We start from the raw sequence: 13,681 nt of genomic DNA, 5'->3' as shown, positions 1-13,681 counted from the left end.
CCCTGGATATTTTTATTTTCCTGCTTTATCGAAGATTAGTTGACCATGAGTTGAGGATCCATATCAGGGCTCTCTATTCTGTTCCATTGATCTATGTGTCTGTTTTTGTGCCAGTACCATGCTGTCTTAGTGATCACAGCTTTGTAATATAGCTTGAAATCAGGCAACATGATGCCCAAGCTTTGTTTTTCTTTTTTAACATTTCCTTGGCAATATGGGGTCTTTTCTCAATTCAAACAAATTTTAAGATTGTTTGTTCCAGCCCTTTGATAAATGCCTGTGGAAATTTTGATCGGGATGGCATTGAAAGTATAGATTTCTCTAGACAGTATAGACGTTTTAACAATGTTTTTTCTTCCAATACATGAGCATGAAATATTTTTCCATCTTTTTGTGTCTTCTTCAGTTTCTTACATGAGTGTTCCATAGTTCCTCAAGTACAGATCATTTACCTCTTTGATTAGGTTTGTTTCCATGTTATCTTATGGTTCTTGGTGCTATAGTAAATGGAATCAATTCTCTAATTTCCCTTTCTATATTTTCATTGTTATTGTATAAGAAAGGAACTAATTTCTGTACATTGATTTTGTATCCTGCTGCATTACTGAATTGCTGTATGAGTTCTAATAATTTGGGTGTGGAGTCTTTTGGATTTCCATATAAAGTATCATGTCATATGCAAAGAGAGAGAGTTTGACTTCTTTGCCAATTTGAATACTTTTTATTTCTTTTTGCTGTCTGATTGTTGTTGCTAGGATTTCTACTATGATGTTGAACAACAGTGGCAAGAGTGGGCATCCTTTTCATCTTTCTGATCTGAGTGAAAAGGCTGTCAAGTTTTCCATATGAGAATGATATTCACATAGACATATTTTATGAAGTTGAGGAATGTTCCCTCTATTCCTACACTCTGAAGAGTTTTAATCACAGAAGGATGCTGTATTTTGTCAAATGCTTTTTCTGCATCAATTGAGAGGACCATGTGTTTCTTCTCTCTTCTCTTATTGATTTGTTCTATCACATTGATTGATTTGCAAATGTTGAACCAACCTTGCATCCAAGGGATAAATCCCACCTGGTCATGGTGGATAATCTTTTTAATGTGCTGTTGCATCCTATTTGCTAGGATCTTGTTGAGAATCTTGGCATCCATATTGGTCAGGGATATTGGTCTAAAATTCTTCTTTTTGATGGGGGCTTTAGCTGGTTTGGGGATTAGGGTAATGCTGCCTTCATAGAAGGAGTCTGGAAGTTTTCCTTCTGTTTCTATTTCTTGAAAGAATTTCAGGAGAAGAGGTATTATTTCTTCTTTGAATGTTTGATAGAAGTCCCGAGGGAATCTCTCAGGTCTGGACTCTTGTTTTTTGGGAAGTTTCTGATCATTGCTTCAATCTCCTTACTAGATATTGGTCTATTCAGGTTGTCAGTTTCTTCCTGTTTCAGTCTTGGAAGTTTAAAGGTCTCAGGAATGCATGCTCTTTTATGTTGCTTAACTTACTGGCATATAGTTGTTGATAACAATTTCTGATGATTGTTTCTATTTCCTTGGTGTTTGTCATGATCTCTCCCATTTCAGTTATAACTTTGTTCATTTGGGTCCTCTCTCTTTTCTTTTGGATTAGTCTGGCCAGTGGTTTATCGATCTTATTAACTGTTTCAAGGAACCAGCTTCTATTTCGTTGATGTGTTCTACTGTATCTCTAGAGTCTAACTCATTGATCTCCACTCTAATCTTAATCACTTTCCATCTTGTGTGTGGGGTTGGATTAATTGGTTTTTGATTCCCCATTATTTAAGGTGTAAGGAGAGTTTGTGTATTTCGGATTTTTTAATGTTTTTTGACTGGGGCTTGGATGACTAATATTTTCCCCTTAGGACTGCCTTTGTGATATCCTGTAGGTTTTGGACTGATGTGTCTTCATTCTCATTGTTTTCCTTGAATTGATTAAGTTCTTTTTTGATTTCCTCGTTGATCCAAACATTTTGAGCAGGATGGTCTTCAGCTTCCAAGTCTTTGAATTCCTTCCAAATTTTTCTTGTGGTTGAGCTCCAATGTCAAAGCATTATGGTCTAAGAACATGCAGAGAATGATCTTAGTCTTTTTGTATTGGCTCAGCACTGATTTGCAACAACTATGTAGTCTATTCTGGAGAAAGTTCCATGTGAGCTTAAGAAGAATGAGACTTCTATTGTTTTAGGGTGGAATGTTTTCTGTATATCTATGAGGTCCATCTGATCCAATGTTTCATTCAAAGATCTTGTTTCTTTGATGATTTTCTGCTTAGATGATCTCTCTGTTGCTGGGGGTGGTGTGTTAAGATCCCCTAAAATTAATGTATTCAAACAATATGATTCTTTATTTTGATTAACTAGCTGGTTATGTAGTTGACTGCTCCAATACTAGGGGCATAAATACTTACAATTGTTAGATCTTCTTGGTGGACAGATCCTTTAAGAATGATGTAGTGTCTTTTTGTATCTCTGAATACAGTCTTTAGCTTAAAATCTAAATTATTTGATATAAGAATCACTACAACAGCCTTCTTTTGAGGCCCATTGTCCTGAAAGATGGTTCTCCATCCCTTCACTTTCAGTCTGGGTTTATCTTTAGGTTCCAAATATGTCTCTTATAGACAACATATGGGTGGGTCCTGTCCTTTTTTCCAGTCTGCAACTCTGTGCCATTTTATGGGTGCATTTAGGCCATTCACATTGAGATTGATTATTGAAAGATAAGTTTTTATTGTCTTGTTGCCTATGAAGTCCTTGTTTCTATAGATTGTCTCTGTAAATTTCTGTTCTATGTTACTCTTGGGTTCTTTCTTCTTTTATAGAACCCTCCTTAATATTTCTTGTAGTTCCAGCTTTATGGTCACATACTCTTTTAAATCTTGCCGGTCTTGAAAGCTCTTTATCTCTCCATCCATTCTGAATGTCAGTCTTGCTGGATAAAGTATTCTCAGCTGCATGTTCTTCTCATTTAGTGCCCTGAATGTGTCTTGCTAACCCTTTTTGGTTTGTCAGCTTTCTGTGGACAGGCCTGATGTTATTCTGATGGTCCTTCTTCTGTCCAAAGGAATCTCTTCCCCCTAACTGTCCTTAACACAACCTCTCTGATTTTAAGACTCATGATTTTCATAATTTCACAGTTGTCTGGAGATCATTCTAGACTCCCTGCTTTTCGGGGGTGTCCTTTCTGCCTGTAGAAAATGAACACTTGTTCCATTCCCCAGATTAGGAAAATTTTCATCCAGTATTTTTTCAATGATACCTTCTAATCATCTCTCTCTCTCCACCCCCTCTGGGATCCCAATTATTCTGACGTTGGAATGTTTCATGGCTTCATTTATTTCCCTAATTCTGTTTTCATGGCTTTTATGCTGTTTTTTCTATGGCTCTTTTCTATCAACTTCTCTTCTAGATCATTAATTCAATCTTCTGCCTCATTTACCCTTCCTGTTAGAGTATTGAGATTAGATTGGATCCCACTGTTAGCATTTTTAAGTTCTGCTGGATCAACTCTTACTTCTGTCCTTAGATATTTTATTTTACCACGAAGGGTCTTCTCCAACCTAGCCATTGTCTGGATAATTGTTATCCTGAATGCTATTTCCAACATATTGTTTATGTCCATATCTAATTGTTCTGTGACAGAGGTCATAGTCTCTCAATTTCTCCTCTCTTGGGTGTTCCTCTTCCTAGTCATTTTGGTGAGAGATGGTTGAGGGGATGTATACTGGATATATCAAGCATAATCTAGTCAAGGTGCACCTTGGACAGTTTTGGAGTAATCAGAAATCCCCACCAAAAAGAAAGAGGAAAGAAATAAAGAGAACAGGAGAAAAAAAAGGGGAAAAAAAACAGCCAAAATGAGCCTCAAAAGTAAGATTTATAAGGTACATAAACAACAACAACAACAACAAGAAACCAAAACAAAAACAAAAAATAAGAAGACCAAGAAAAGTAAAAGAAAAGAAAAAAAAAGCAGCCAAATGATCTCCAAGAATAAGATTTATATAGTATATAAACAGAAACAAATACACATAAACACTGACAGAATAAGATGGGAAGGTGTTTATAAACCTTTGATGTGGGCAAGGAAAATTATTTCAGTTCATCCTGAGTGTATCTTGTTATGTTTGTTAAAGGATTCAATGTACTAGAGATACAGGGAAATTAATACTGGTTTATATATAGGGGTAGTATTGAATAGGGGAAAACAACAGACTACCTTGAAGCTTATATCTATCTATCTCTCTATCTATCTATTTAAAAAAAAAGAAACAGGTATATGTATGAAAAAAGTTCAAGTTAAAAAGGTATTATGTAATGTGTTGTATTAAACATCTAGTTGTAGTGGTAAGTTAGTTAAAAAAAACAGAATTAAGAATGAGAACAAATTTTTAAAAATTGTGTTTATGAAATATACAGGTTTCGGGGCAACACTGGGGGCTTAATATATTGTTTTCCCCCTATTGTTGGGGTTTTAGAGTTTTATGGATATCCTGTGGTTATTGTCCTCTTGTTATTTCGGCTTGTCTTCTGGGGGCAAGGCCTGTGCATTGTTTTTCAGTCAGTCTTGTCTGGGCTGAGTTGCCCCGCCACCTGTCAAGGGGCTGGGCCTATGAAACCAGCTTTTTAAGCTTTTGTCTGGAGGTTGTTGTTCTTTCACAGCTTGTTGTGGCTTTTTGGAGGGTTAGTGCAAAGTATACTGTCCACACCCAGACGTCCACCTCAGAGAGAAGCCTCAGTCCACTCCCCTCTGGATTATTCAGAATACACAGACTCCCCCTCTGCAAACTCCATTGAACACTGCAACCTGCCACAGGCATTGCCTGCTCCCACTCATGAGCTTAGTGGTCGTCCTGAGGCCCACACTTGTCTCTGCACCCCCGTGCCCAAAAACGGTGAGCAATATTGGTCCAACTGAGCCTGATTCTGGTGACTGTTGTTGTCGACTTTCTGGAGTCCACGCCCATCCTGGGTGCACTCAGACCCAGTGGCACTGTAGGTCATGGAAGGCTGTGGGCCCAGGGACCTCAGGCAGGAGCTTGTACGAGGCTCTCTCAGTGGTGGGTAGGGGTGTGCCCAGCCCCAGTGGTGGTGAAAGCAGTGGAAAGCTGTGGGCTCAGGGACCATTGGCAGAGCCCCTGTCAGTCTCTCTCAGGCTTGGGAGGGCACAAGCTGTGCCCACCCTTGAACCGTGGGCTTAGGTTTGTGCCTGTGGCCGCCCGATTCTACCAATTGATCCTCAAGACCTTTTGTTCTTTTGTGTACTTTTAACCATACTCCAAGTTAATGATGGTCTGCAAGCACAGGACACATTCGTATTGTTGTATTACTTCCCCATGTATTGCTTCTGGTGGCTCCCTCCCCTTCTGTTTATCCTCCTATATCAATCCGAACACTCCCACTCTGCTTTACCCCTCCAGTGATGATCTTCTGCCCCTGTAGAGATCCAGGCATGTATAATCTTACATCTCAGGCCGATTTCATGGGTGTTCAGAGTGTTCGAGTAGATATTTAGCTCACTTAGGGGACTGGTTGAAACAGGGTCTCTTACTTCTCTGCCATATTTCCCAGAGTGCCCCCCCTCATTTTTAAAATAAAATGTTCAGTGGGTACCCTTTTCATGATTTTACTTGATCAGGAAAGAAGAACAATTATATATCTTTCAAGAATATTCTTCTCAGCATCACAGTCCTTCTCATTTCAATCTTACTCTACTCAAAGTATGACTATTAACAATGAGTTACAGGGCACAAAATGGTGTTCATTTGATGGAGCCAAATCACAGCTCAACCTGAAATTGTAATCGACAACTGAGGTTTTCTTGAGGTATGAACTTGAGGTATGATCTTGAGGTTTTCAGATTTGAATTTTATATACCAGAAAAAGGTGAAGTGTCATAAGTAAAGATTGGGTGAGGTTCACATGTATAAAGTTTCTTTCATTCTACACAATGAATATATTTCTTACCATTAATAAAGCTGTTCAGAAAACATTATTGCAGTCCTAGTGAATGCCAGGCTGGAAGGGGTGCAGGATGAATTACTATCCCAATGAGGATCATTACCATAATGCAAATAGACTTTTCCTAATCACTCAGGGTCCCTTCAGGTATGATTCAGGCTTGGTGTCCCAATGGTACCCTATTGGTGGAGACACCAGTTTAGACCTTGTAGGCAGCCAAATGAAAGTGCCCTAGCCCACAGTGATCCAGTAACTCAGTAGATTCAGTGCCATGCAGGAATAAACATCACAGACCAAGGCTACAGTAGGCTCATAAGAAGGAGACAGTTTATACTTTTCTCTGTGATTCACAAGCAGTTTTTAAGCAGTGGGAAACAAATACATAAGAAGAAATTTGAAGAGCTTTATATATACAAGTTTAAATTTCTGAAGTAAATCTTTGTCTTCTAGGAACATTGGGGAAAAAAAAGAACCCTTATGCCTAAAATGATAACACTCAGTTTAAGGCTCCAATTCACTAAACAAGGTCTTAATACCTAACCCATGTACAATTTCAACCCTCCAGAAGAGTAACATTTACCCAGTCAACATGGGCATTTCCTGATCAGCCCCAGAAAGATTCCTGATGGGTCCCCTCTTTCCCTTTGGGAAGGGACCTTGCCTAAAACAATGGATACTTTGCCAAGAACTTTCTTTTTTTCTGCTCCCTCTCTATTGTTAAAAAGGTTTCCTTTCCTCTAACTCTTTTGAGTTCCCCTCTACTTCCTAGATGGAATGCTGAGTGATTCATTAATAGACTGATTAATAATGCTATTAGATCTTTAACATTTACTTAGTTCCAATTTTTGTTCTTTAACAGGTTTGATGGCTGTGACAGAATCTGCAGTGGACTCCCAGGGACAATCAGAAACAAAGCGAAAGACAGAGGTGGTAACCGTGAGTCCTTTGAATTCACGATCTTTCTCACCTGATCCAATGGCTGTGGGTGAGTTCTTGACTCTATGCTCCACTCTCTTTTTGTTCAAACTCCTATTGTAATTGATTTTGCTTTACAGGGCAGGCCAGCTTGGGCTGGCAGAGTGTTATGCTAGGGATAAGTTGAGGTAGCATGTTTTGTTTTGTTTTGTTTTTTTCAGCTCTGTTGAGCTAGTATATTTGCCCGAAACTGACCTGGCACACAACCAAGCCCCTAAACATTCCAACCGAGTTCTGCACATGGAACCCTCAGGAAGTGTCCAGGAGAATTGGTGTTGCACGAGAGTCTTCTTTGGCCAGAGCTCAGTAACATCTCTTATTGGCCATACACTAATGTGTGCATCATTTTTAGTCTTTAGTGTAGACCATGAGTTATGGGGCAGAGGGAGAGGGAAAAGCAGACTTCCCACTGAATAGGGAGCCTCAAATGTGGCTAGATTCCAGCACCCCAGGATCAGGAAATTAGCTGAATGCAGATGCTTAAGGGACTGGGCCACCCAGGTGAGCCCAAATTGCAAACCTAAAACTCCTTTTGTGTTTTGAGGAATTGGCTTGGTAACCACCAGGTTGGAGACCTCAAAAGTACAATACAGTTACCATTATCTAACTTGTCAGGTCCATAATTCTGGAACAACTGCTTACTTTCTGGAGACTTCATGCCTCCTCCCTCTGGGTTGCTTGTACACTTGCAGTTGGAATTCAATCCACTGCCAGTTGGTACATGTAGTCAATATGCCCTTTTCATTGTTTGTATATTTTCTGTGTGGGGTTAAGCCTTTCCCTGCCAAGAGGCTGATGTCCTCATTGTGGCAAAGACATTGTTAAAAATGGGTTTCCCCTTTGGGAGACATCTTCTGTGAGCTCCAGTGACTAGGGCGCATAATTCACAGGGAAAAGCACAGGAGCCTTTAGGAAAACCTTGCAAACTTCCTGGAATTGTCTCAGTTTACAAAATTCTGCTGGTCCTTTGGATGTGAGTCCTCAGTGTCTGATGCTCAAGCCTGTGACCATCAGGTTACAGAAACCTTTTTAGAGCACAATTAAAGGGTCCTCTCCGTCACAGGATACAGCCTGGTGATTAGGTATTTAAGACACATCATCAGAGGAAGATAGCCCTGGACATTTCCAGTAGAACAGGGATATTACCAAGTGTTCTTGCTGTAAAACTAATAGTTGAACCTTGTACACATTCCACAGCTACAGAAGTCTCCACCTGACCCCTAGTCCTGCCCAGACACTGGAGTTTCTGAATCATATTGAGGGAAAGAGAAGTAGCTGACATCCAAATAGACTGCTTTCAACTAGACAGGGGTTCAAAACTTCATACTTTTAATATGAAATCCTTTCTCCCTCTTTTTTTTTCCTTTACTCTGTCAATGGCCTGTATCTCCCAGGTCAAGGCCAAGAGGCCTAATCTCTGGAATCAGAGCTACCTCCAGAAAATATAACCCTGGTCCCAATTTCTCTCAAGGTCAATAAGACATCTCATTGGTTGATTGCTATAAAGTTAAACAACCAGAGGGTTTTGAAGGGGCGGCGGGGGGGTGCGTGGGAGGTTGAGGAACCAGGTGGTGGGTAATAGGGAGGGCATGCATGGAGCACTGGGTGTGATGCCAAATACTGCATGGAGCACTGGGTGTGATGCCAAAACAATGAACACTGTTATGCTGTAAATAAACAAATAATAAAAAAAAAGTTATATTGGGAGTTAGTTAGGAATTACCAAGAAGCCACCGGGATTCACTCCTTTGGCTGACCCTACTTCCTTGGTGAGGGATAATTATAAAGAAGTACAATCAAGACCTTTCCCTTCATTCTTGAATTTGTTACAGAAGCCCTCCTAATGCAAAGGGTAGCCTCTCCCCCAAAACAAACAAACAAACAAAACCTTTTGACTCTGACCAAAGCAGTTCTTGAAAGTAAAATAGTCCTTGATTATGACTTGGTTGAGCAAGATGGATCTTTGCTGTAGGCAATACCATGTTCTACACAATGTTGAACACTATCAGGAAAATTAAAACCCAATAACATCAGATCATGGTGCAAGCCATGTGGCTTAACAGAGTTACTCCTTTAATAGGAGTCTTTCTTACTTATTTGATTTTAATTGCTTTGAGTCTTGAGGACTATGGCAAACACGAGGAATTATCCTGTTTAGAGGCATCATAATAATCTGCCTGGTGTGTTATGTCCTCTCAAAAGCTTTACATGCAAATTCAAAGCCAGTAATCTCCAAGCAAATGATCTAAGATGGGAACTTTACAAAGAATGAAGAGAATAACCAACTCAAAAATTGTAAAGCTGAAGTTGGAACCTGGGGCTATCACAAGGGTTAAGTAAAAAGGTTAAGACCTGTTAATATCACCCAGAGGAACAAGAATGACTGTGAGAATGTCAGAGCAGTTGCTGAGAGTGGTGTTAATGCCTTCAGTTTAGAACCCATCTCTCAGTTCAGCTGAGAGTCTGATCAAAAGGCAGAGTTGTTAATAAGGAATACTTCAGGCTCAAAATGCACTCACTTAGCTTAAGGCCACAAGACATTAAAGTCTTCATACCTACCCAGCTGCAGAGTCAACACCCAGAAATGCAACCTTTAATGAGTGGACATGGGAACTTCCTGGTCCGCACTAGGAAGTTGACAGATTGTCCCCCTCCATTCCGCATAGGAGGATGACCTTGCCTAAGCCAATGGTTTCCTTGCTGATAATTTCTTTTTCACTCCCTATCTTGAAAAACCTCTTTCCTATTGGCCTTTGAAGCTCCTCTCTACATCCTAGATAGGACGATGCCTGACTCATGAATAGGTTTATAATTATAGCCAGTTAAATTGTTAAAATTATCCAGTTTGGAATTTTTATTTCCAGATTCCTAATTTGTCCAATGACCAAATTCATGTTAAACATTTACTTTTACCTGACCTATGATGAAGATCAAATGACATTATGCCAGTGAAAATGCTTGTTGAAAACACAACATGGATGAGTTTATTCCTATTGTCATTGTATTTATTTATATATTTTCCTAATACTAACTTAAGTTAGATTATAAGTCACCCCTAAGTTTTCTATTTCTACAGCTAACAGAAGGGAAGCAAAGGAGCAGGCATAAATTTAATGTAGACCCTTGGCTGAAGTATCCTGTTAGGTTTTGATTTCTCTAGTTTGCAGAGAAAAGTAAAAAGTATAGTAAGTTTCACGGTGAGAATTATGGTAAGGGAGAAGTTCCTGTGTATATGATGTGTTTTTCTTAGCATTTCTGAAAGGAATGTCTCCATGTTCTTCTCATAGCAACAAAGTTAATGATGGCATTTCTGTTAATGCAATTCTATAGCAGATTTCTAATACTGGGTCATGGAATTTTCTTTTTTTTTTAAGATTTTATTTATTTATTTGAGAGAGAGAAGCAGATTCCCTGCCGAGCAGGGAGCCTGATGTGGTGCTTGATCCCAGGACCAAGGTATCATGACCTGAGCCAAAGGCAGATGCCCAACTGACTGAGCCACCCAGGCATCCCTGTTTTTGTTTTTGATAAAAACGTGTATATATGTATATAGATACATGAAAGCACAGAATGATGAAGTGATTCTCAAAAGAGATAAAACTCATCTTGTCCTCATTTTTGAGCAGCCTTGAGAAAGAGCACCTAGAACACACATACAGGTTTTATATGAAACTTGTTATTTTACTGTCTTATGTCAAACAATACATGATGATAAGAGATTTTCATTTATCTTTTCTAAAGTTTTATTTTACTGACAGTTAGTAAACATACAGTGTTATATTAATTTCAGATATAAATATGATCAATAAAGTCACTGCATGAAAAAAAAGGAGATCTTTAAGGCACTGTAAAGTTAGCTCTTGAGGACATTTTAACATCTAACATCTAACAATTATAGTAATTTTCTATACTTCTATATATTATTTTATATATGGTATATTGTATATAGTAATTATCTATAATATAATCATCTAACAATTATAGTAACTACAATTATAATTAACATAATTATAGTAACATTTCCCTTCCTGGGATTTACTCAAATGTTATATCTCAAACCGATTTCTTCAAGAGCACACCAAAATAAGATTGTGTGGAGTACATAAAATTGCACACTATAACCATGTCTTTGTGGACAAAGATAAATAGATCAGAAAAAGGATAAAACAAAAGAGCCTTGCAACTCTCTCTTCCTGCATCTTGTTGTCAATGATCATTTTACTGATTTTTGTCTTTGTATGTATGTATGTTGGGTGCTTTTGTGTTTTGTTTTGTCTTCTACACTATAGGTAAATACAACTCCTTTTTGGTGTGTGTTCAGATGGCTATAAATGTGACTTGGTCTTCATTCTATCCCTGCAAACAAGTGCACATTCAGGGGTGAATGGGTGGCTCAGTTGGTTAAGCACCTGCCTTTGGCTCAGGTCTTGATCCCAGGGTCATGGGATTGAGCCCTGCATTGGGCCCCCTATTTATATTTTTTTATATTTTTAATAATTTATTTATTTATTTGACACACAGTGAGAGAGAAAATGAGGGAGAGAGAGAGAGAGAGAGAGAGCATAAGTAGGGGGAGCTACAGACAAGCAGAGGGAGAGGGAGAAGTAGGATCCCCCACTGAGCAAGGATCCTGAAGGTGGCTGGATCCCAGGACCCAGGATCATGATCTGAGCCAAAGAAAGCCCTTAACCGACTAAGCCACCCAGGTGCCCCTAGGTTCTCTGTTTAGTGGGGAATCTGCTTCCCCCTCTACCTTTGTCTCTTTTCCCTGCCATGCTCACTCCCTCTCAAATAAATAAATAAAATATTTTTAAAAATGAGTATCTGTAATGAAAAGGTCATTTGCTAAGATGAAAGATTAAGGTATCTGAAACAGATGGTGTTTGACAGTGCACAATGGGGAATTATGTTCGATTTCTATGGGGTGTTTTATGACGTGCTTTTCACATGCTCTCACTCATCTAAATGCCCACAGCCATCCTTTGAGGGCTGGCTCTAACAATCAGTGGTATAATTTTGCAAGGTATGTAGACTATAAATCTTATTTCCTTCTGGGTAAGACAGAGTCCTCCAAATTCAGCTTATATGAGTGTAACTGGGGGATCAGATGGCATAATACATATGAACCTTTAACACAGTGTCTAGCACAGTAATAATCATTTAATAGGTACTAGCTTTCATTCATATTGTTGTCATGTCTGCAAATTACCACCACTCCAGAAAATCATGTACGGTATCTGGGGATACAGAAGCTTGTGTGATTTAAAAGGTAGGACTGCTTTCTTTTGCTTAGATGGGAAATTGACCTAAACCAGACTCCTTCCAACATGTAAGGTTCTGCTGTGAGTCTAAGGTTGGATGGATTCATCTTGGTAACAGCACTTCATGTGAGCAGTGGGTGCTGAGGACTGTACAGCATCCAGTTTCTGGTTATTTTTCCATTCAACAAGTTTTTATAGAACACCTGCTTTGCAGTAAGCACTGTGTTAGGAGCTATGAGCAGAGAAGGAAAACATGATAGTCTTAGGCAATGAGACAGGAATCCATCAGAATCCTAGAGGAGAACATAGGCAGTAACTTCTTTGGTATCAGCCACAGCAACTTCTTTCAAGATATGTCTCCAAGGGCAAAGGAAACAAAAGTGAAAATGAACTTTTGGGACTTCATCAAGATCGAAAGCTGCTGCACAGCAAAGGAAACAGTCAACAAAACAAAGAGGCAACTCATGGAATGGGAGAAGATATCTGCAAATGACAGTACAGACAAAAGGTTGATATCCAGGATCTATAAAGAACTCCTCAAACTCAACACACACAAAACAGATAATCATATCAAAAAATGGGCAGAAGATATGAACAGATACTTTTCTCCAATGAAGATATACAAATGGCTATCAGACACATGAAAAATGTTCATCATCACTAGCCATCAGGGAGATTCAAATTAAAACCACATTGAGATACCACTTGACACCAGTTAGAATGGCCAAAATTAGCAAGACAGGAAACAACGTGTGTTGGAGAGGATGTGGAGAAAGGGGAACCCTCTTACACTGTTGGTGGGAATGCAAGTTGGTGCAGCCACTTTGGAGAACAGTGTGGAGATTCCCTAAGAAATTAAAAATATAGTTTCCCAGTTAACAAAACCAAAAGACAACTGACAGAATGGGAGAAGATATTTGCAAACGACATATCAGATAAAGGGCTAGTATCCAAAATCTATAAGGAACTTAGCAAACTCAACACCCAAAGAACAAACAATCCAATCAAGAAATGGGCAGAGGACATGAACAGACATTTCTGCAAAGAAGACATCCAGATGGCCAACAGACACATGAAAAAGTGCTCCACGTCACTTGGCATCAGGGAAATACAAATCAAAACCACAATGAGATATCACCTCACACCAGTCAGAATGGCTAAAATTAACAAGTCAGGAAATGACAGATGCTGGAGAGGATGTGGAGAAAGGGGAACCCTCCTCCACTGTTGGTGGGAATGCAAGTTAGTGCAGCCACTTTGGAGAACAGTGTGGAGATTCCTCAAGAAATTAAGAATAGAGCTTCCCTATGACCCTGCAATTGCACTGCTGGGTATTTACCCCAAAGATACAGATGTAGTGAAAAGAAGGGCCATCTGTACCCCAATGTTTATTGCAGCAATGGCTACGGTCGCCAAGCTGTGGAAAGAACCAAGATGCCCTTCAACGGATGAATGGATAAGGAAGATGTGGT

The 13,681-nt window shown here is 39.3% G+C and overlaps 1 gene segment (V, D, J or C); it reads left to right on the top strand.

Annotated features, from left to right (window-relative positions):
* The window catches only part of LOC123952176, a 74,585-nt gene that overhangs the window by 56,270 nt on the left and 4,634 nt on the right, over positions 1-13,681 (top strand). Inside the window, 1 exon segment of the C gene segment in view lies at positions 6,833-6,958. Within this exon segment, the coding sequence occupies positions 6,833-6,958 (126 nt within the window).

This window comes from Meles meles, chromosome 10 (genome assembly GCF_922984935.1).
Source record: "Meles meles chromosome 10, mMelMel3.1 paternal haplotype, whole genome shotgun sequence".
NCBI lineage: Eukaryota > Metazoa > Chordata > Mammalia > Carnivora > Mustelidae > Meles > Meles meles.
Note: the sequence above shows the minus strand (reverse complement) of the source record. Positions and strands in the feature narration are given on the sequence as shown.